Source organism: Aulonocara stuartgranti (assembly GCF_965226115.1).
Source record: "Aulonocara stuartgranti genome assembly, chromosome: 2".
In the NCBI taxonomy this organism is placed as follows: Eukaryota; Metazoa; Chordata; class Actinopteri; order Cichliformes; family Cichlidae; genus Aulonocara; species Aulonocara stuartgranti.
Genome location: NC_138940.1, coordinates 17,130,500 through 17,156,013, shown reverse-complemented (window position 1 = coordinate 17,156,013; position 25,514 = coordinate 17,130,500). Strand labels below are relative to the sequence as shown.

Genomic DNA, 25,514 nt, shown 5'->3' with positions numbered 1-25,514 from the left:
CATGAACAATTCGTTGTTTATATTAGGAAGGTTCTAGAAATGACAGTCAGTACCAACACAGCGTAGCTCGGATATTAATGTGGACAGTCGGCACAAAATCTATGATAGAAAATTTTTTTTTTTAAAAAGGATTAAAGACTCAATCAATAAACACATTTTAAATAAAAGTATAAACAGTCTGTTTAAAGCGCACAGGAACATTTGCTGTCCAAGTTTCCTACATAAAAAGCAAATTCATGCAACAAAAGATATATTTAAAATAATAAATGATACTATTAGTCTATACTTCATCCAGAGCAGCTTCAGATTATTCACATTAATTGAACTGCTACTGTGGATGAGAAAGTGCAGTGCTACATTATCAGCCAACGCTTGTTATCTCATTGCTTCAATAAACTGTGCAGGTGCAGCGCATGAACAAATACCTATTAATTAACATTATCATTAGTAATAAAGTCATGCTTCACTTGTACTAGAGCAGAGTCAAAGAGCCTATTCATTGGCTACAGCTGTCAATCAAACCTTAAAAATAATGTAAACTAATAAGTTATTGTTTGTATATGTATGGTGTCTGCATAGTTGTTATGAAGGAATTAGAGATGTATGGAACTGAGTCACTGCTGGAGCCCCAGCTGGACGTTTGAGAAACTGCAGTTTAAAGGTAGCAGTTTAAATAGCTCATGTAGTAAAAGTACAACATACTGTAAATGTCCACAGTAAGGCTAACATTTCAATCTGTTATTCTGTCTCTTGAGTTACAGGTTTATCAAAATCATTTAGGGTTCGTATTCTGTCATCACAGTAATCTCATAGAGATGCTGAGCTACTGCTGAAAGCTCATTCATAATTTCTTGCAGCACATTTTAGGACAAACTGCATGAAGTGAGCTGTAAATTTTGGATTCAAGCAAAGAGATTTATGCCCGGGGTATGTTCTTAATATTAAATAGCAGAAAAGAAAATGCCAACAAACTGATAAACAATATTCTCACATATAACCCTCAAAAAATACTTGTATTTTTATTCTTCTATCAGCATCACTCCATCATTTAACCCCAATAACAAAAATATATTTCCCTTTAATTTCTTGATTTCTGTATGGAAAGGAGCTCAGAACCTCCAGCAATGTTGCTGTGCGTTACCCATGAACGATCACACCGTATCTGAGCCTGAATCGCTGGAACAGACTTAAAGTGCACGAGCTGAACATCACGTGCTCCTCAGTCCTGCGGCACATCGTCTGCTTCTATTGACCGCTCGAGCAGGAACGATTAATCAAACGGGTCAGTGCTGCATTTAGAGAATGCCAACGCACAAACCAGCAGGGAATGCCAATCAGTCACTCACAGTGATTGACAGGCATCGAAACAGCCGCCGACATGTCTGCCGTATTGGTTTTCTACCAGGTGGGAGGTCGTTGGAACAGCAGAATCTTATAGGAAGCTTTGGGGACGGCTGTCCTCTGTCCACACATATCGATGTGTTTATTTTTACAAAAGGAGAAGCTAATCATCCTAAAACTGGAACATGGAACAAACTGGAACAAACATACGTTTGTCATGAAGTCTTCTCGAGGGAAATTTATTTATATTTGGTTTCAGATGCAGTTATACAGTTATTTGTGATCTTAAAGGTGTGCTGGAGCAGGAAAAAGAGAATTAGATGCCTCTCTGTTGACAGTTTAGTTATTTAAAGCCAATCAAGCATCGGGGGTAATTTGCAGGAAGGGTCACTCAGTTTTTTTATGGCTTCATTTGCTGAATCGCTGCTGCAACAAATAAAGCACCTTCAGGTTTTCAGCTTCTTAGAGAAACAAACTGCATCCCTTTATTTTTTTGATCAGCTGCACATCTGCCTCCCTATGATAACACAGACTGATCACCTCCGTTGTTTGCGGGTGCTTGCACGTGTCGTTATTATGTACAAAAGCGCCAGCCTTCAGTCTCTATCCTGAATGAAATGTGCAGAGTGACCTTTTCCTCTGTACATTTCTATTTTCAATAAAAATCTTTTTTTAAATGGAAACATGAGTGGAAACAGTCACCTGCTGCTTGAAGGTAACCTTGAGCTGGCCTTGACGAGGCGGCTGTATGTCGGGATCTCTTCTCTTTGGGAGCGGGACGTACTCCGACCTGCTCACCTCCTTCATGTCTCAGAGTAAATTAAATCCGACTCTGTCAGTTCATGAAATAAATTGATGTTGAAATCTGGCAATTTAGAGAAGGTCATTCGATGGCTTTCTTAAGTGATTTCAGGCAGCGGATGTCAGACTGATATTAAATTGAAGTATTTTAAAGGGGTAGAGTGGAAACTAGGAGAGGAGGGACATTTTAAAGAGGACAAACTGACCTCGGTGGTTTGTTCATTAAATGAAAGGTCAGCTTTCACGTAGATGGCCAGAAAAACAAATCCGTGACAGAATGACTTGCACGAATGTCATGTTACCTGGAGTGATATTTCACTTCAGTCTAGTTCTGGCTTTCATTAGCTGTGTAAGTGTTGTGACTCAGTGCCGGCTGTCATCTGTATTTACAGTCACATTACAGACCTCCCTGCGAGTTCCTATAACAAATTCTGATTCTGTCTAAGAACTTAAAGCATGAAGAGAAAATGAACGTCTGCCTGGGTTCAAGTTCAAGGTCGAACTTGAAGTGAAAAAGACGAGATGCACCGTTCATGAATATAATGTACATTTAAGTGGATACTTAACCTGATAAATGTGAATTAGATGCAGTTTTGACTCTCACTAAAATTCTGATGCAAATACATTTAGACCATTGGGACCTATTTTATTTTCTAATATTCCAGCAAAAGTACGTCTTTGTGCTGATGATACTGTCATATAAACACATGCTCCCTCCAAGTTCTTGTGCAGACAGCACAAGAACTTCAGACTGCATTTCACTCATTTCAAACTGCTTTGCTGCAGTTAATTAATTATTTAAAATTCATGATCTTCATGTATCCATGCCCACCACTGATGCTATTATGTTAAACACTTGTGTTTAACAAAAGAAGGAGAAACATTACATATAGGCTGTTCTGCTGCAGAAAAAAAGTGCAAAGCAAAAATCCAACCCTACCATGTCATGTTGATCAATATTATTCCAAAGAACACAACATTGACTGGTTAAGAAGACTTAATTTTTTTTTCTTGCTTATTCCTAAGGATTACAGATTTGGTTTAAATAAATCAGTGAACGGTGTTGGAACACTCTGAAAAATTAAAAGGATTAAAGAGGCAATCAATAAAAACATTTTAAATAAAATTACAGAAACTATTTACCGGTAAGTGAAATATATTAATTGGAGGTCCTAACAGTCTGTTTAAATGAACATTTAATGTCTAACTCCAATTTTCCTACATGCAGAGCAAATTCATGCAACTTTAGACCGTTGGTCGTTAAGTAAAACCAAAAATGCAAAAGATATATTTAAAATAGTAAATAATACCTTTAGTCTATACTTCATCCAGAGCAGCTTCGGATTAGCATTAGGATTCAACTATATTGTCATTACACATGTATAAATACAGGGTAATGAAATACAGTGATTATTCACATTAATTGAACTACTAACATGGATGAGATGGTGCAGTGCAACGTTATCAGCCAAAGAGTATGCAAAACAAAAATCCAACCTTACCATGTCATTTTGATTTATATTATTTAAAGAAATACGTCATTGACTGGTTAAGAAGACTTGATTTTTTAAAACTTATTCCTAATTCTTTCCTAATTCCTAATTTTTTGGTTTAAAGAAGTCATTGAATGGTGTTGGAGCACTCTGAAGTAAAGACAAAGCTTCATATTTATCAAACAGATTTTTTGTATCATTACAGGATTTTATCAAAATATTGTAGACTGCACTGCAACCCAGAATGTCCCCCTCATGTTTCCTTTTGTACTTAAGAGAGAATTCTGTGAAAGATAAATAATAAACTACCAGAGAAAGCAGATGTGTGACACTTGGGGTCATTTCGAGCATAAAATAAAGCGTGTTTCCACTTTTTACCCAGAATTGTTGTCCAGGATCTCCCAGGGGTTCGTTCTGATTTGACTTCCACAGCAGATCCAAAGATGAAGCAAATTAGTCTGCTGACATATCAAAAGCACAAAAGCCTCAAATTGCCTCTGAATGTTGCAAACTGCAAAATTGGACATCAAAAACTGAACCTTGCTGTCACTCACACAATAAAATCTCCTCCATCCTGATTATTTTCACCTTTGTTCTACAAGCTAACAGTAACACAAAATGAAGGGATCAAACTATTTGATGGCACACCGTTGGGCTTTCTTTTCCGAGTTGGGAATGCTCCCATAAAATCTATTGGGTGTATTAAACATCAGCAATTGATAGTGAAGGATGGGAGTGAACAAAGGAGATTATCAGCTTTAGCTGCTGCAAACTGCTGCACATAATTCAGGATTCAATAATCCTCTTTTGATCCCCAGAGGGACAAAGATGTCTTTTATGCCTTCCTGCTGTGAACTTGGTCATTAGGGTTCACAATTCAGGGATGGGGTCAGACCTGGAGCAGAGCAGGCGGGGTGAGATTTGCACTAGAGCACTGCCAAAAGCAGTCCTAGAAATCATCCCTTGTCAGTTAGCATACTCACTGCTCAGCCGAATTAAAGCAACTGTTTCATTTATGCGTCTGCCCTCAGGGTGTTTCTTTGTTCGTAGCCGATATTTATTACTTGCATCTCCTTTCATAACAAATCATAACATATATATTTTTCTCCTGTGATCAATTTCCCTGAGTCGTCTAACAAAAAACAATCGACTTCTCTGGTGGCGTTCACCTTCATCTGCAATAATGAACTTCTGGGCAGGTTCATTTCCAAAACTTGATATATGATAATACATTATTGATCAGCAGACAGTGACAGATTTTCACCATAACTAACAGAGTACATTATCAATGGCCTCTCAGAGCTGTAACTGAGTTAAAGCAAAGGTGAATTCCTGGAAATGTCGGGAGCTGCTGTGCACTTCTGAAATTAAAGTGCTGCTGGACGATGGCAGAAGCTGTTGATGAGAGAGGAGCGTTTCTGAAGAGTTTTTTCTGACTTAGAACTCGGTTTAACGACCACTTTGGCAAACGCTGCTCGTTCCTTTTGCGATGGGTTTAGTAGACGGAGAATATATGACAACCAGGATGTGTTTTCACAACCTTCAGATCTGAAAATGAAATCCTATATTTATTTTAAATTTTAAATAAAAAAGGGAAGATGAGCATTTTACAGTCCTGCTGAATGGAGCATTAAAGTTCTACATCATGTTTAAAACATAAAAATGACTTGAATGTGACAGTAAGATAGTAAGAGATAATGTAAAGAAAAAAAAAGAAAATATTAGAAAAAGCACTGATAAGGCTTCCTTCTGTGGTAGTTATGTGCAAGTTATGTCCAAAGTATCATGACTACGTGCATTTTAAACACAGCAGCTCCTGATGGGAATCAAACGCACAACCTTGCTTTGCCTTTGCTGAACTTTAACACATTCTCGTACATTTGTGAATATCAAACACAGACTGCTGCATGCAGCCACAGCATCCTCAAACCTGACTGTTCACAAGCACATGGCCTGAAACCAGAACACGTCAGTACCAACAGCCTCGTGCTGTCTTCACATCCTTCATCCTAGACCAAGGGTGTCCAACTCCAGGCCTCGAGGGCCCGTGTCCTGCAGGTTTTAGACGTGTGAGCTGATTTAAATGGCTAAATGACCTCCTCAACATGTCTCGTAGATCTCCAGAGGCCTGGTAATGAACTAATCGTTTGATTCAGGTGTACTGACCCAGGGTGAGATCTAAAACCTGCAGGACACTGGCCCCTGAGGCCTGGAGTTCCCCACCCCTGTCCTAGACTAAAAAATGAACTCCATGCAAGTGTGAAAACCACACGTCAGTCTGATGTTGTTTGATATGAACATTAAAATGCTGAATGCTTAAACATCTAGGGTACGACGTGTTTGCTGGGCGAGGCAGCCTATCTGTTAGTGCCAGGGAAGCGAGCAGCCCTTTGCTTTCCTGAGTGTTACTAAACGCCAGGATGAGATCAATTAGGGATTCGGGTCTTCAGAGGCTTTAAGAACATAATGAGGAACACTTAGGGCTAATGATTGGAGTCTTGCATTAGCCCACACCTCTCCTTTGCTCTGGCGTTTCTCTCTGCTCGCTGTGTGCATATGAGACACCGACGCTGGGCAACTCAGCTGTTTTTCCTTCTCCTCTGCTGCCTCAGCATTGGCCGCAGCTCTCCACAGCAGCACGGGCCAGCGCTGATCTGAAATAATTAAAGCAAATCCCGACTTTGATCACGGAGAGCCGGAGAAGATTAGGCGCGGGTTGTGTGCCACTTATATCAGCTGACTGTGAGCCTCTTCGGTCCTCGTGGCCCTGTTCCAACTATAGACGGGTATGTGTTTACATATCAAACAGCCGTGACAGAAAGAACCTCTGAGGCTGAAATAATAATACTTACAGTAAAGATACAGTCTGCAGTATTAGACCATTGTTTACTGTGGTACTGTTAATATCAGAGTAAATGCCTTGGACATGATTTTTTGTTTCCTTTAGAACTTTGTAGAGGACACTTTCTGGTGATGCTTACGTTATGGGAAATGCAGGATGCATGTTGTTCATCTGTTGCTGCAAGTTTCAAATGCTTGTGATAACTGTGCTGAATATCATTTATTGTAATTTCTGGTGTCTTTGCCAGGACTCTCTTGAAAGGTGAGCCTTTTACCTGGATAAAAAAGTGATATATATATATATATATATATATATATATATATATATATATATATATATATATATATATATATATATATATATATTAGTCTGAGGGGTGAAATGATCATTTTGAGTTAAATGCAGCTGAAATATATCAAATCAAATGTTATATATAAAATAACACTTTTATTGCTGTTGACAAAATAGCTTTTATTTTGGAAAGAGCCATTTCTCTGTAATAAACTCTCTTTTCCACAGATAAGTGATTTCTCCATCGGATACATTTATTTTTTTTATTATTTTGATGTTTCAGCAACATTTAATTTAAAAACTGTACTTTCGAGTTAAAAGAAATATTTATAATTTTAATAACTTAAAATAGGCATGAACATTTTTTTGTATCAAAAAAATATCGAACCGTGACACCAAAGTATTGAAAACGAACCGAACTGTGAATTATATATATATATATATATATATATATATATATATATATATCTTTTATACTTTTATAACAAAATTACATAGAAAATATACATGTAAACATGTAAATACTGAATACTCAAATAAATGATAAATAAATACTGTAAAATACTCAAAGCCATTATTTATTTGAGTAGAGCTCTCAGTTTATACAACAAATACCTAAAACTATTAAAACAAACGTATGAATGTATCTAGAGTGTCACCCTGTTGCTGTGCACGTTGTCTCAGTGCAGGGCTGTCAGTGTTGTGGAGCTATAAAAAACACGAGCAGCACCTGTGCATGTCTTCCTTCTTCTGTGGTGCTGAAGCTGTCACGCAGTCCAGCAGAAGGACTTTTACAAGCCAGGCAGACAGCATTATGTAGATATTATTAGAAAAGGCGCTCCGTGGTAGCTCACAGCTGGAGTCTCTGTCTCCAACATGAGAAATTAAGGCCAAAATAGTCAAGCGTCCACAGCAGAGCTTGCTTCTAATTGTGTGTGTGCTGTATTATCCTCGTGCCAGGCTGTAGTGGCTGTGCCTGGTGAGATGTCAAGTGTCCACAGACATCGACGCCGGCTCCTCGAGCCTTAATGCATTTTTCCTGATTCTGCCTTCAGTGTGGAGAGCCTGTAATGACATTAAAGCAGGTGGGTTTTTAAAAGGACTCATCTGATCTGTTCGCCCAAGCGTTTATGCAAATGGGGCAGACACCTGGCAGATGTTTGGACTCGATGAATATGTATTTTGTGGAGCAACAGAAAAAGACATATTCAAAACGCACCTTTTCTCTCAGTGTGTTTGGGAAACGGGTCAGTTTGACTCTGTTTTTCAGTGACACACGTAACTTGCGTAACTTTTAATATTAAAATTTTGGGGTTTGAGCTGAATAATAATTATAAGATGAGCAGACTCAAACAAATGGTGAGCATAGTGTCTGCTGAGAACACAAGAATACTGAGATGAAGGGTCCAGTTGTTGATCTCAGGCGTTTTACTCCCATCATCAGGTTTTAATTTCAGTTTTGCAATAAAAATGGCATGCATGGGAGAAGTGCTAATTGTCTTACACAGAGTGCACCACAGAGAGGTATATTGCACAGCTGCACTGGGATCAGACAGGGGTAAGGGGAAAATGGGGACAAAGAGGACAGGTTTACATAAAAGGGGACAACTCTGTGAGGCTCAAATCAGGGAGCAAGTGTCCCGCTGAGCTTGGATTACAACCATAGCTGCTATGAGTCTGGACCTTTAAACATCAGGTTCCAGCTGTGTGATAACTGCTGATTATTCTTTTCTCGCCTGCGGATCGTCCAGGGATTTAATGAAACCTTTGTTTATTCACATATTTCAAAAGCTGAGGGCTCAGCAGTCTCAGAAAACCGAGCTTAGGCGGCCATTTAAGGAGGCAGCTAGTGTCTTTATCTATGGGGCGGGCTGGTTTGATCCCTGGCTCCTCCAGTCTGCATGTCAGAGTGTCCTCAGGCAAGATACTGAGCCTCGAGTTGCCCCCGATGCATCCATCACAGTGTGTGTGAATGTTCGGGAAGGCACTTAGGCATAGATATGGGTTTGTGTGTGTGTGTGTGACTGAGTGAATGAGGCTGGTACTAAAAGCACTTTTAGGGCTCAATTAGAAAAGTGCTGTATGCGTAAGAGTCCATCTCTTTAAGTAAGGAGAAGCAAACAAAGATGAATCAAAAGGGGACGGTCCACAGACTTCCAAAATTGTTCCACAAAACCAAAAGTTCATTAGTTAGAAACTTTATTGTTGACCTGCTTTTCCCATTTAATTTCATGTCATGCAGGAAACACTAATCCTGCCTGTAAAATGAGCATAAAATGTGTAGACGAGATAATGTAAATCAATCAAACTCTTTATCCCTCAGGGGGAAATTCAGAGCACAGCATCAGCACATTAACCGTCACAGCACTGAGCTGACATCCCACTAAAATCACAGACTCTGTCATTTCAGCTCCTCAAGTTTTCTACAGGGATCATGTTTTGAGTGTCTCATATGTGTGTTTCCTTTATCTATAACAAATATTTCTAATTTTCTAAAATGTTATATTGTCAGTGGTATTGGTTTTCAAATATTTGTATGCAAAAATGACTTTAAAAACACAAACTGTACAAACCAAGTTACATTTATCACTTTTTCTATGATTTAAAAACTAAAAAATGTAAAAGTTCACATATATACAGCACATAATGTGAATTTTAACTGCTCTGTGATCACCAACAAAATCATTGTGTTTTTTTCATACTTTGTTACAATTTAACAAACATTTGAAAATATGCTATATTTGTGCAGAAATGCTTGAAATATTACTGAAAAATCTGAAAACAAGAGTCTGATTATGGAATAATTAACAGCAGAATGATCATTGAAATCAAAGTCTATAATTTAATACACATACATATGTCTTCAGGGTCAGAAATGACACTTATGTTAAAGCATTGAACAGTTATAGGAGACGTAGATTCAACTGCAAGTAAACAACAAGAAATGAAAAATCACATAGAAATATCACATTCACTCTCTGTATACAGCAAACCAGTCAGTCGATCAGTTTTTAAATGTTTATACAGAATCTGTTGATATTATTTTTACTCTGTCAGAAATCCCCCACAGCCCACACTTCGTGCCGTAACAATTACACAATCTGGAACTTGATTATTCTCTAGTTTAAGGTCAACAAAACCAGACTCCCCCTCGAAGAGTTCACAGTTTCAGTGTAATTCAGTGTCACCTCACGCTACACGTCCGGGAAAAATGATCTTTGTGTCAATGGCACGCTGGTGTAATCTGTGACTAATCTGGTTGTCATCAGCCGAGCTCTGTGCGCGTTCACCGCTAATTTGGAAGCATTTCACACGGGTCTTATGCTTTTATTGTATCATCTGTGCGACGAGGGCCATGCCCAACAACAGAAATTTGTTTTTCTCTAAGAGCTTGATCCGATCTCACTCCCACCGGCCGTTGTTGTAAAGAGGATTAAGCGCCGATTCGTCACATTGCTGCAGGAATTATCGGCACAGAGATAATCTTTGATCCACCTAATTTGTTGTCACTGAGAACAGAACTGGATGTGTGACGGGTCTCAGAGTCCTGATGTCTTAATAATAGTAATGGATTGGATTTATATAGTGCTTTTCAAGGCACTTTACAGAACTGTTCATTCACTCTCACATTCACACACTGGTGGAGGCAGCTACAGTTGTAGCCACAGCTGCCCTGGGGCAGACTGACAGAAGCGAGGCTGCCATATCGCGCCTTGATATGGCAGCCTCGCTTCACCCTACTGGCCAACACCAGTAGGGTGAAGTGTCTTGCCCAAGGACACAACGACCAGGACAGAGAGCCCAGGAATCGAACCGGCGACCTTCCGGTTACAGATGTGCTTCCCAAGCCCCTTAACCACGGTCGTCTTCTCATTGATTGGCACTGCTTCATTACAGTTTTTGGGAGATGCCATTATCGTCGTTGTCCACAGGCGTTCTGACGAGTTCTCTGAACTGTCGACACTTACAGACGATCATCAGCTGACCGCACATGCTTTGTCATTCAGTCATGTGACTATTTCAACAGGAAAGCAACTTTTAAAAAAGACAATAAGTACAACAGGGTGGAGAATTAGTGTGATTTGAGCTCAGCAGTCACAGTAATCTCAGATCATGATATCAGTTATCATAATCATACAATCATACGTATTCATTTTAACAAGAGGTATTTAATTAAAGGGGGATTTCACAGAGTTTCACCAGCGAGTGTGAGATCACATTCTTGTACCAAGTGCTAAGTTCAGGGACCATTATATTTATACAGCACCAAATCACAAGTCACTTTATACTGTAAGGTAAAGACCCTACAATGTTCATGAGTTTAAAAATGTCATCACTTTAAAATGTGATCAATGTGTAAACAAAAAGGAAATATACTGTGGCACTGCCTAAATAAGCTAAATCGCACCAACTTGTGGGGTCGGTTATGTTGACTTGTTTAAGAGTACGTGAGGAGGATGAGTCATATTAAATGTACTTTATATAGATTCTGTCATGGCCGGCGGGAGCTGACTGTGTGTTGCCTGAATAATGGATGTGGAGCATAACTTGGAAAAAATTAGTCATAAATAGTCAACAGGGACAAGAAACATGAACATAACCTGAGCAGAATCGTGAAAGGTTTAATCATGATGTGACGTGGTGGGTAAATACACAGACTATCCAACAAGGACAGAATGAAAACACACAGACTAAATACACACAGGAGGTGATCAGGGGAAGTAGAAACACATGGGGAAAGAGCTGACACAAATTAATATCATGACGATGATGAAAAGTAACACTAAGCACAATGAACATAGAAACAAGACTTCCTACCGGGACATAACGGAACGTCGACATGACATGAGCTTGACAACATGAAACATGGTTTAGAAGCACGAACCAACAAGAGAGACCTAAACACAGGGGTACTGAAAGTAAAACACTGAGGACAAGATAGACCCTATAATACAGAGAACAGGAGCACACTCATAACTAAGAATACACAGAAAAACCTAAACTAGAATTAAAACTTAAGGCGACCTGATAATAGTGCTAGAACTTAACATCCTTTCAATATGCCTAAGAAATCACAAATACAACAACAAAGTCAAAGTGCTGGGTCACAAACCCAGCCCCTGACAGATTCAGATTTACTGACCAAGTGTGTGTACACATACAATGAACTGAGCTCCCACTAGTTCTTTGCTCTCGGTGTAAATAACAACATGTACAGCTTATTTATGGTTCAGAGTGCAAAGATGTTGGAATATATGGATAATTAGTTACTATATGTCTACTATATGTAACCTGTAGTTTGGCACATTTTACCATAAAAAAGGTTCTAAACCTTAACCTAAACCTAAAAGTTTACTTTGCGTACTCTTATGTGTCGAGAGCCGTCTCAGGTTTTGTGCTACATACACCACAGTTTACAGCAACGCTGTTTTCTGGCATCAGATCCACAAACCTGAACGTCAACACTGACCCGAGCCATTAATGATGACAAGACACTCAGCCGTGCTGTCTCTTTACTGGCCAAGCTTTTGCATTAACGATCCTGTGAGTCTCTGAATAAAATCTGTTAAATAACACAAGCATGCACAGAGTTACTCAGCAGTAGCCAAAAATACAGATGGATTGGTAGAAGTAAGAAAACTTAAAATGGTATCGATTAAGATAAAGCACTAATTTAAATTAGTCCACTGAGGTGGTGCGCAGCATCAAATGTCAGTATGGAAATTAGATTCCACATCATCACTTTGAGCGCAGTGGCATCTTATCGTTGATGAAGTGAAAGGTGACAAAAATGCGTCGGATAAGAGTTTGACTGAGGACAGTGTTGTTCCCATGGAGTTTTCTTCTACTGTCATACAATTCCACAGAGACGATCACATTTACACAAGTGTAAGAATCACAGCCTTAAATCTCAGTTTTGCCTACACTGTGTGCTCAGCCACAATTAGACACAAATATCACTGACAGATCATTAAAGTCAGCTAGGAGAGATATTTGTAGATTAAAAGTTTGTACACTGGATTTAAAATAACCTTCATTAAAAAATATATATAATCAGCGTATTTGCCATTCAGTGCAAAAAACTGCTGCTGTATGATTTTTCATATTACTGAGGTTTGCCAAAAAATTGTACTTGTTGCACCTGAAAATCTTTAATTTGGCTGAAACAAAAGCAATAAAACTTTAAACTGTTATTTATTGGAAACGTTTACTATGCAGGCAATGAATAACCAATAAATGTTAGAGAAGAGGCTGTTGAACCATGAACCATACTTTTATTTTCTATATCGGTTTTGATTACACTTATTTCACATGGTTTAAATGTGCTCTATTGCATATAAAATATTATAAATATTATCATATTTAATTGGAATACTCTGTAGAGAAAGCACAGACCACTTCACCTTTTAAGAACTTTTTCAGATTCTCTGCAGATTTGTACTTTTCTTTGCTTTCCATGTCGCAAACATCAGATTCTGTCATGCGGCATGTTTGGACAAATATTTATTTTATAAGCTTGGTGTCTGTGTGAAGTTCTTCAACATGCGTGTCCGAGTGTTTCAGATGTGTCATTTCTGCTGTATGAGGCATAACCTTTAAAACTGACTTTTAAATGAGTGAAAATGTCTTCGTGTTATTGGTTATTGATGACTAACAGGCCTGCAGCACTTTTCCAAAGTCCGACGTATGCTGCAGGTGACTCGTGAATCATGTGCCAATTCAGAAAGACAGCCATCCCTCTGCTCGCTATAATTGCCCTTAAAAAATGATCATTATTGTCTCTTTGATCTGATCTGATGTGTTTCTCATATATTTCTGTGCATCACATCCTTTCTCTTTTGAATTTCTTTATAAACCGGAGCTTCTGTCGGCATTTTTTCTCAAACGTGACATTTCGGCCATCTGAGACTTTCTTCTGATCAGACTGTAAGGTGTGACACATGTCGACTCTGTGCACTGGCATTTAAAAATTGCAGGCTGGCCAAATTCCAGGGTGTTCAACTAAAGGTCAAAATTCCAGACTTTGAAAGGCCACAGATGGCACAAAATCTTCATGTATCCTGTTCCTAACTGGCCCAAAGTAAGCCTCCATCAAGGTTTGCTCCCAGTGTAAAACTGTGCAGTCTGAATCACGAGGCAGCAGACCGAGTCAAAATCCCCCCACTCAGCCTGCAGGAGATGTCATTCAGTCCCTCCAACTGTAACCGCTGCCTCTGTGTGACTGACGTGTGTCCAGCTAAACCAGGGTGGACACACAGCTTACATAAACTGATGCAGGTTATGTGAGGAAAGGCCAAAAATAAGTTATTTTGTATGTCACGGTGATATTTCCCTTCCCCAGATCATCCTTTTTAATATTTAAATAAACATTCAACATCTTACAGGGAGAGATTTCACACCTTACAAGTCAACAAAATACCAAGAAAGACAGATAAACCTAAAGCTAACAGGCTAGCAGGCTAACACAGCAACATGTCAGGTTAATCAGAAGCCTGGACAAGACTCATAATGTGACGCTTACTTAAACCTTTCACTCTGATCATCATCAGTCATGATTCTTCTAATATAATTATCTGTGTTGTGATTTACGATCATTATAATGTCGTCAGCCTCGCCGTCATTTAACAGCAAAGCCCGTCAGAAAAGAAACACGGCCTCATCCTTCATGTATGGCAGTGTGGAAAATCATTAGGGCAAAGAAAACATCAGTGAGGGGACTTTCATACAGTGCCAACGTTTCACATCGCAATTTTTATTTTTTACAATTGTGTTTGATTCATAAACACTTTCTTTTCATTCATTAATTTATTTGTTAACTTCCTGTTTGCATAAAATCACCTGATCACAGTCATGTGACCACTGTGATTCTCTTTAGCTCAGTCACTCTGCAGGTGCTAGCTCTTCAGTCTTTGTAAGTACACCTGTTCCGCCCTGCTTACAGCTCCCAGTCACCTGACACACAGAGGGTAGGAGCTTCTAACAGATAGTAGCAGAAAACTCTGCCTCCCCCTGATCTTCCTTTTAGCCATTCGATTAGCAATCAGCTCTTGAGTTTCACATCAGCAGAAACAGAGATGGTCTCTTTTGATCCTTCGTTGTAGGTGTTTAACTTTTTCCTCGGCTAACTCTGTGTGCAGTTTGGTTGTGGACATTAGTGTCCAGTGCTCAGGTCCACCTGCTGGGATGTGGTGGTCTGGCAGTTGAACGTGTGCAAAAACATGTTTGTGCAGTAAACCTGATCCAGAGAAAGAACAGTGACAGTGCTAAATCTGTAATCACGTCGGCTCAGCTGACCGCGTGGACACGCTGAATAACTGTTAGCAAAGGCATCATTAGTCTTCGGTTGGGGGGTTTCCCGTGTTTATGTGGTTAGGTTTCTTCATCACGGTGATTATCATTCATCAGGCCAACTTATTTCCATCCCTGTCATTAATACTCAGTTATGATCATTATAATGTCATTATCACTGTGAAGATTTATGATTATCAACAACACCGTGAACTACTGTCAGCAATTAACACCACAGACTGATGGAGACTGTGTGTGTGTGTGTGTGTCATGTGATCTTGGCCGGTTACCCAACAGGACGGGATGACCTTAGTGGCTGGTAGCAGTGTAGATGGAGACAGTGTCCAAACTTTCCTTACTGGTCCTTGTCCTAAACACACAAACATTTACAACACAACCACACACTCACACACACTGCTCTCCTAACCCTAACCCCCCCCCCGCCCGCATGATTTGTTTTCCAGTGTTTTCACTGAAGAGGGCATGCTGGTTTGTGTGTGTGTGTGTGTATATTTACTTCATCATCATGCTTGTGTACACATGAGACAAGAACTAGTGAGAGATTTGTCCCTTTCTGTTTTGTTTTCCAATCACGGCTCCATCATAATTCCCGTCTTCTCCAGGCGGACTGCGATTCTGATCAGCAGTTTCCTGATAAAGCGACAGCGCCGGCCGCATTACGTGTTTATGAATTGCTAATGCCACTATTTATCAAGCTGCGCGGCACAATTTACCATATTGGAAGTCATGGTTTGCAGTTTTACATTTAGAAGGTGAGCGTGATCGACTGTATCATCTGTCATTTTAATTTATGAGAGATTAATGCAGTGGCAGCGCACTCCTCCCACACACTCATCAGGAAGTTAAATAATCATCATTCTCACATTTACTGTTCAAACTGTAAGTTTGAAAACAGGAAAGTCACAACAGACCAGCTAATTTAATGACCCTTTGAACTCAGCTAACTCTGAAATGATAAGAAAACAGCCCAAAAAGTCCTGTTGCTGCTGCCCCACTTTGTCGTCTGGACTCGAGTATCTTAGGAAATAATTTTGTCTATATTCAATCATTGATATCCTGAGCTGGGATAAAGTCATGGTGGCTGAAAACGACCGCTGAATGTTTGAGTGCTGTAAAGTGGGAATGTTCCAGCACCAAAATGAATTATTCCTCAGAAGCAAAATCCATAACATCTACTCACTCTGAGAAGGTTTGGTCCGAGTCGATCCGTCATAAAACATGCATGTCATTAAAATTCCCATTAGGCCCTGATTTTATTTATGACCTGTGTTTAGGTTCAGACGTTCAAAGAGGAGTTCGGTCAGCTTGATCGGATACTTGAAATAAAAATAAAATTTAAAAGTCATTAACATTTATTTTTCAGGGACCGGGTACAAAAACAAAGATGAAACATTGCACCAGATTTAGCTACTAGCTAATGTTCATCCACAGTCCCTGAGTAGGTAAAAAATGTATTTTATTATTATTATTTATTTTATTTGTGTTTAGAGAGAAGTGAGATGATTGTAGTCTGACGCAAGCTCAGGAACCACAGTGACGTATAAATATGCTCCCCGTGCAACAGCATGAACCGTATTCACCGTTTTTAACTATTTATATAGTAACAGTTAAACTGTCTGAGTGTTTATTTATTTATTCATTAAAAATCAGGAATCTTTTTTTTTTTTTTTGTAGCAATAATATGATCATTAGAGCGAGTCATGGACCGCTGCTGAACCTGGCCTTAAAACCAGGTTTATGTGCACACGTTGCTCTGATATGATGGATTAAATGAAGCTGAAGGACACTTTTCTACACTTTGAGTGAAAATTAAGAACATTTTAAGCAAAAAGACCAAATGAAGAAAATAATAAGATTAAAATGACAGAGATACACACAGGACCAAAGAGAAGCAAAACAATCCAGTTAGTCTATAAAAATAAAAACAAAGAATGAGTTGATGTACTGATAGAAAGAGAGAGAATACATAAATTAACAAGTAAAGATTATAAGAGGAACTATTTAATAAAACCTAACTAAGGCGTGACTCAGAGCTCTGCGGTGAGTCTTTGTAGAGCTATGATGTAACTACGACATCGTTGTTTAGTCTAGATAGAAGCGCCTTAGATGCGGGGACCTTTTCCCTCCTGGGCACTTGCTCTTTGTTCTGGGCATTCTTTCCGGGGGTCGGACATCTTTGTCCCTCACGTTTTTCCACTTCTTTGTACACTCTGATAGTTTCAGCAATCTCCCTACAGGAACTTTCTGACATGTTTCAGTCCTTACATTGATGCTATGATTATTGTTCCTTCTCTTGAAATGATGATGGCTATTCTCTTACTGATAAACTTAAAAACTGCAGGGAAAAGGTAGAAATGCACAGGACGAATCAACGGTGCTGAACAGACGTGCAGTCACATTTCCAGTGAGATGCACATCAGGTTGCGGGGTATGGTTTCAGAGGGGCTTGCAGTTATGGCGTAGATTTTAGTTTGAAAGCACAAAGCCCCGCGGTTCTGTGTCATGGTCCTGGGTCTTTTGACCCAGCGTTTTAAGTTTGAGTTTATTTTGTTCATTAGGTTATCTAAGTTCATTTGGTTATTAGACTCCTTGTGTTTTCTTCCCCTGTATTTAAGCTTCCCCTCACCCTTCGTGTTTCATGCTGCATGTCTTATGTTATCAAGTTTGTATTATCATGCCTAAGTGTTTCTAGTTCTTATTATTTCCCCCTCGTGTTTCCAACCATGTTAAATCTCCCCTGCTCTTCATGCGTTTCATGTCTGTGTCTTACATTGTCAAGTTCTGGTTGTCGTGTCTAAGTCTGCATGTTTCCTGTTTTATTTTGAAAAGGGGTCTTGTGTTCTGTGCTCATGCGGTTAGTTTTACTCTTGCCTGTGCATCATTATGTCTATCCTAGTCAGCTGTTTCCTCATGTGTCTCCACTTCCCCTAATCACCTGCTGTGTATTTAAGTCCTCTATTTTCAGTGTGTGATTGTCAGGTCGTTCTGTCACAGTCTGGCGAGGGCAGACTGTATGAATTGAAAAAAAGGACCCAAAATGCAGACTCCAAGGAACAGGGAACAAAACTTGAATGTTAACAAAAGGTGAGCCGTTTAATATGGCTGGTAGAAAGGGTACAAACAAAGGGCAAGGCAAACTGAAGCAAAATTAACACACACCTAAACTGGGGAATCTAAACAAACAATAAGAAAAACCTAGACAAGAAACTTGGAAGCATGGCATGGACAACAGACGACCTGACAATCACACACTGAAAATAGAGGACTTAAATACACAGCAGGTGATTAGGGGAAGTGGAGACACATGAGGAAACAGCTGACTAGGATAGACATAATGATGCACAGGCAAGAGTAAAACTAACCGCATGAGCACAGAACACAAGACCCCTTTTCAAAATAAAACAGGAAACATGCAGACTTAGACACGACAACCAGAACTTGACAACGTAAGACACAGACATGAAACGCATGAAGAGCAGGGGAGATTTAACATGGTTGGAAACACGAGGGGGAAATAATAAGAACTAGAAACACTTAGGCATGATAATACAAACTTGATAACATAAGACATGCAGCATGAAACACGAAGGGTGAGGGGAAGCTTAAATACAGGGGAAGAAAACACAAGGAGTCTAATAACCAAATGAACTTAGATAACCTAATGAACAAAATAAACTCAAACTTAAAACGCTGGGTCAAAAGACCCAGGACCATGACATTCTGCACATCCTTTACTGTTGTCACCTTAATTTCAACTTCATAGTTTATATTTCTTTTGTGTATTATATCAGGGATATTTTTATATTCAAGCTATTTACTTTAACTGTAGTACTTTAACTTGTTTGCTTTTTTTGTCATGGAGCAACAGTGACCACATAATAAGTATTCTGATTATGACGTTCAGTAGTTAACCCCTTTACTGTCATGACAGGTGCTAGAAAAATGCTTACATGCTTTTATCTACTTTCTTAGGGACACTGACATGGAAGAAAGTGTATTTGTAGAATTTAATTAAACTAATTACACTTAAAAAAATCCAAAAAATATGAATGAGAATGAAGAACAGAAACTAATAGTTACCCAGTCCTCATTCAGTCCTCATTGCTGATTAATTCATCGACTCATTAGGACAAAGCTGGCACGGTGAAAGGTTTTCAGAGTTCTTCTCATGTCTTCCTGGATAACAAAGCTCATCGTGGAGCTGCGGTCAGATGAAGTGGGTCAGCTCAGCAGCGTATTTATAGCTCGGATCGCACTGCTGTCCGTGCTGTCTCTGGACCCAGCAGGAAATGATGCAATGAAATACAAACTGTACTACAAGTGGCCACTAATGCACCTCCACTGTCGGGCCACGGGTCAGTTCAGAGTCACTGTCAGTTCGCTTTCTATCCAACTGAAGCAGCCAAGCATTTAATTCCAAATTCAGAGGCGTGCATTACCACAGGGTTCAAACAGGCTGTGGCACAGGAACTAAAAGCCACATCAATAACTAATAATCAGCTCGGAGTCACGACAGCTGGAACAGCTGCAGAAGCTTGCATTTGGTGCTCAGATCTGAAATATCCAAAGTTTTGGAGATATGTTGTTTTATAAAGTAAGGATGTTTGGGAAGGCTTCAACAGTGGGAAACAGATTTTTCCTCATCCTAATAGATTTTTGGAATCTATTAGGATGTAATTGTGATTTTTTTACATGTACGAGTTTCAGATAGTCCTATTCTAAATACAGATTTTTTTTTCCAGGTGAGAAGCTCATTACCTTACACTATAAATTACCCTGAGACAACTGTTCTGTTGGTTTGATGCCATATAAATTGAAGTGAGATTTTGCAGACTGACTCACGATGGTCTGTGCCTCTCAGTTCATCCTCTGCCTCCCTTTAAATCCAGCTTTCCTCTGATTGGCCTCCTCTTGCAAACAGAGGTTTGAACAGCAGTGTGTTCACAGAACTTTGTGTCTGATAATCATATGAAGAGATTTTACTGCAGCCTGCAGCTTTTTGTACCAGTGCCTGAGGCAACTGTTTTTTTTATTTTTTTATTTGATGCTATATAGATAAAATTGAATTGAACTGAACTTGTACAGACGCTGACCTCATCATTAGAAATTTCCTCACTACCATTATGAGAGAACTAATATGACAGAAAATAACAGAAAGCGTAATAGGCCCCTTGTTGTTTAGCTTTAAGCTCTGAGTTAGGAATGCTCCCCTGCAGTAAAATGCTGAGTATATTTTCAGGCCTCGCAGTGGGAAGTTTAATGACTTGGACTTTTTGCCACATTTGTAGGTAACGAACACAGCTCATCTTCATTTCAATAAATGCAGGAGCGTTTATGTCCCAAGCTGCACTGACATTTACTATATCTGTCAAGACCAATATTTTCAGCTGGGTCACCACAGTGATCCTCATGGCAACAGGAGAGCCGCTTGGTGCCTGTTTGTCTTTCTTTGATGTGCCGTAGCTGTTCGCTTTGGTTTTTAGCGCAGTCCATCATCGTCTGTGTGTTCAGCGTTATTGACTGTTTGCTCTGGACTCGTTGTATGTCTGTGGGCTCAAGGCTGTGCTGGGGATTTGGCATTATGCAGAGAGCATCTAATGAGCATGATGAGCTTAATAAGGTAAAGAACTGAACTGCAAAATCAATGGGAGCTGGTTAAGTGAATCACAGCATTTGAGTAACAACTTCATGAAAAGAATAAGCATGTTTCTTGTAGCCAGGCGTTAAAGTCACAGACTGTAAAGTTTTAATTAGTCAGTTTTTAATTAAAATAGATAAAACGAAATGAAATCAAATGAGGATAAATTTAATTTGATTTGAATCTGTGGTGTGGACGGGAGCTGCTTTATGCCAGCAGGGATAACCTCCAGAGGACCAAAGGTGATTTTTAAGATATTTGATTTAATCATTTATTAGTGTGAACTACCTCTTTGTTAAAATGAACAACAACAACAAAGAATCTGCCTGTCAGCTTTTTCTCACACGGGTACATTGTTTTTATAGATTAGAATCACAAATGAACGTGTTTTGTTACCAAATTTGTTTAAACTAGAGTAAAAGATGTGCTCTCAGGCCATCAACAGCTCAGACTTACATGTGAGTACGTACGCTGTGGCTTTTCGTACACTTCAGCCATGCTCTGGTTCTTTCGTCAGATTTCCTTGTAACACATGACAGCCTGTGTTCATGACCCGTGATGGCTGCTTTTCATCTGTGTTTGAGAAACATCATGTTTGGGTGAAAGTGCACCAACCTGTGATTTTAGCTCTGTAATTCTTTTATGGTGATGTGGTCATTGAAATGAGGAAATGAGGTTCACTTAAAGTCTATTGAGCTTGGAAAGAAAAGCGTCCGGACTACTGTAAATTTCTTGAAGACATTTCATCTGAGAAGCTTCTTCAGTTGTTAGAGCAACTGGTGGAGAATCCCAGATTTTAAGCATTTTGGACGGAGAAGACAGATGGTTTGAAAGAGGAGTGAAAGAAGCCATTTATCTCAACTGTGAATGACCATCATTGAACAGAGGGCTTATGACACTGACTCTCTGCCATTTATAATCCAGTTTTGAGATCTCTTCCCAGATGCCTTAATGCCCACTCACACCCTGGGGCATTTGACCTCTGTAAATTACATGATAGGGTGGGACTAGGCTTCACTATGGATTCACCCGTAACTTGGTTGATTGTGACCTACACCCGTTTTCACACCTTGGCTCATGTAGAGGTAGAGGATCAATCCATGACCCTCTTGGGGGGGACATTCCCATAGGGCTTAAAATCTGGGACTCTCCACCATTTGCTCTTGGAACTGAAGGAGCTTCTCAGATGAAATGTCTTCAAGCAACTTAAAGAAGTCCAGATGCCTTACTTTCCAAGCTCCTTAGACTACGATGACCTGGATGACTAAGAACCTTCACAGACATGTCTGCCAGTAAAAGGTTTGAATGGCGGGGTTTATGTAATCTTTGGGGTTAATCAGGTCTTTTTTGGATCATTTACATGAAACGTAATTGTTTGTTTGTAACACTGCCAGGCTGCATAAATCTGTTGGGATCCACCATTCCTCTCTTGCTGACCATGTCTACCTTTCTCTCTTCTAGCTTGGCAGCATCCAAAGAAGCTGCAGCGAGGAAAGCTGCCTCCCCGATGCCACCGTCCGAATTTCTGGACAAGCTCATGGGCAAGGTTTCGGGGTACGATGCCAGAATCCGACCAAATTTTAAAGGTAGGCGTTGCCACCAAGACTCAGTCGGATAAAACAGGAATGTAGCCAAACGTACCCTGAAAAGACCTGCGCTGTGTCTGCATTTTATTACCTTCTCTAAATGCCTGTTTAGCCAAGAATGTCACCAAAGATAAGGTTTGTATTTATTAGCTTAACTGAAAAAAGGAAAATAACATGTTTAGACATCGATGTTGCTGAAACTTTGTTGCTGTATATTTAATCACTTCAATGTTTTTGTCTGTTCTCAATTTGTCGATCTCTGTATTTGCCCTTTGCAGTGTGGAACAAAGGTAATTCTTCCCACGGCTCAGTTTAGGTGTCAGACCCCAAACTCCCTCCCCCCACCTTTTTTTCCCCTAACACAAGTCCAGCCTTGCACTTTTACCCACAATCATATGGTAAGATGACAAAATCCCCAGTAAGGACTAAGCTAGTTGGCTACATTCCTTGGTATCCACACAGTATCCTGAGTGCTTGTTTTGGTGGTCAAGGTAATGTGCCTCTCTCCCATGAGTGTGCTGCTGACCATGATTTCATGATGATGATGATGACGATATAGTTTTAAGTGACCTCCCTGAATGGAAGCCCCCATAAAGACACATGTCAGAGGTTTCTGCTTTAAACTTCTTGCATTAGGAACACAGACTGGACATGAGAGAACTGGGGCAGCCCTCCGTATCCACCAAAGTCTATGACTAATGCAATGGGTTAAAAATACATTTACAGCATCTTTAAGCATCTGAACAGACAGACAAACTGATTTCCCCTCGTGCTTTTCTGACATTTAAGCCTTGCTGCATGTTTAAAACTGCCAGAACTGAGATTTTATAAAGTGGATGTGAGAAATTTCTAATGTCTTCCGTTAGGTTTGTTGGGTCATGTGTACAAAATATTGGTACCCCGGTGATATTCCAGCTTTTATCAACACGTCTTCCTTAAGTATTAACCTTTAATCACCTGTTACAACATGTGCCTTACTTGTTTTTTTTATATACGGCTGCCAAAGCATTGCTATCCTTGGCACCTTGCAGTCCAGACAGTAAATCTTGTCCTACTGTCGTCACTTAAAGGATGAAGATTGGTTCAAATGTTAGTGAGAGGTACGCTCAGTTCCCCTCCAAGTCTGATCAGAAGCAGATCAGTGGGATGTGTAAGGAGTTTGAGTCTTACCTGGCAGCAGTTTGGTCTGCAGGAGGTTTAACATGAACCTCAAAAGCACACGGGAACCCATCACCCAATCACCGCACGTTTTAGGCGCTGTCCAAGTTTTAGTGAAAAGTGAACCTTTTCAGGTTATTATCAAGATTTGCCAAACCATTAATTAATAATTATAAATATCTAAATGGCCGTTACACTTGGCTCAATTTGATCTGATCTGTTTCATGTAAAATGGTTGTGATCAGATCAGTGTGTGTGTGTGTGTGTGTGTGTGTGTGTGTGTGTGTGTGTGTGTGTGTGTGTGTGTGTGTATACAGAGCTTCACAAATGTATGAGACCATCTGTCAAATATTTTAGAAATGTAAAATAAAAATAACTAAAACTCATTTTTACTGTTCATCGATGCAAAATAATAATGTGCTTCACTGCTTTTTCATAAAACTGTAAACTTTAAAATTCATGGATAAGATATTACATGATTATATTTTTAATTAAAGAGCATTCTGCTGGATTAACGAGAAACATTAAAAAACAGGAAGCTCTCAGAGAGCTTCCCCTCTGAGGCGGCTCTCATTTTTTTCTTTCTTCTTTTTAAACATACTTTAATAAACCCACTGAAACACATTTTAATGTACCCTACTAAAATATTTGTATATTTTTTTATTTATATGAATATAGTACATGTGTAGTATTTATTTCATGATTTATTCATATTTTAAATGTTTTGTAATAAACACCAAGTGTATTTTGGTTTATAATAAAAATATATTAATAAGATAAAGCATCGTCCTAGTATAGGAATTGTGGTTATGACCTGTTAGATGAAAAATATACATAAAAAATACCTAATAAAACAAACGTTTCCAACACAAACAAGATCGACATTGAAAAGATGGGAGTAAGAAACATAGTTTTAAATATCTCCATAAATCATTATTATAACTTTGACCTTCACATCAGTTTGTTGACCTTGAAGGAGAGGTCAGAGGTCAAATGTGACGTGACGTCTTAAACCTTTAGATGTTAAGATGAGAATATTTTAAGTTATTGGACTTTTTGTTAGTTTCCCACCAATAAATCATGAAGCTGACCTTGAAAATGTGTTTTTTAACATGAGACTTTATCCGAATTCATTCTAGACAGAAACACAAAAACGCTGCGACACACAGAACCTGCCTGGTCCATTCAGGTCAGCCGTGGCATAAACCACTAATTTGTTGGTGGTCTAATATATTTGTTAAGCACTCTGCTTGTGTGTGTGTGTGTAATATAGTAAGTGGCATGTTACCTGCTGGGGTAGAAAGAAGGTTCGCCTTCGTCTTTTCAATAACCTGAAAAGATTTCTGCCGTTCACTTCTCACCCAGATGTTTTCTGGGATCTCTGGCGGTGATCAAACCTGGAGGGATGACGTACATTACCTAACGCTGCCTGCGTCAGGTCAGCATGCGATGCTATTTGTCTGCTGCTCTGCATCTGCCCGTCGTCTCTAAATCAAAAACAGGTGAAATTTAAAGGTGTTGCTAATATTTTGTACACTGAGCACACAGGTACACAGAATGTGCACAAGTGAATCACAGCTTTGTTTCTGAATGCTGCCATGGAGCTTCTCTCTTCTTCTGTTTTTTCTTTGCTGAGCCCATAATGGTACAACCCATTATATGGTGAGCAGGATATCTCGGTTCACGCAGGACAGGGTTGAGAGGAGCGGAGGGTTTTCGCTGTGACTAAGTGCGCATTATTAAACCTGCCTTGGCTACAGAATGGCCGACCTGCCGAGGGTTTGCTCAGGTGTTTGTCGCGAGCCGATTTTGGAGATCATTTCTGTTTTTTTAATTTGATTTCTCCTCAGCTCTGCTCAGCAACACTCCCGCGCGATTTACTGAAGCTAGCACTGCACTGACCTTTACAAATCAGGATTTAAACAGGCATGTGTGGCAGTTATTTGAATTTATAGCTTTAATCTTTTTTTCCTTCTTCTAATGCGATGTAATAAAATTTTTTAATGCAGATGAAATTACTCTCCGGCGCTGTGCCGCACACGCACAGAATAATA

The 25,514-nt window shown here is 39.4% G+C and overlaps 1 protein-coding gene across 3 annotated transcripts in view; it reads left to right on the top strand.

Annotated features, from left to right (window-relative positions):
- glra1 (glycine receptor, alpha 1) overlaps nt 1-25,514 on the top strand; it is a 118,242-nt gene that overhangs the window by 2,618 nt on the left and 90,110 nt on the right. For 2 of the 3 annotated variants that reach the window (XM_082551544.1, XM_082551543.1), the window contains exon 2: nt 22,178-22,302. In XM_082551544.1, the coding sequence (XP_082407670.1) occupies nt 22,178-22,302 (125 nt within the window). Of the gene's footprint in view, nt 1-22,177; nt 22,303-22,580; nt 22,593-25,514 lie in introns of all 3 variants that reach the window. The other variant, XM_082551545.1, reaches the window with a different exon arrangement.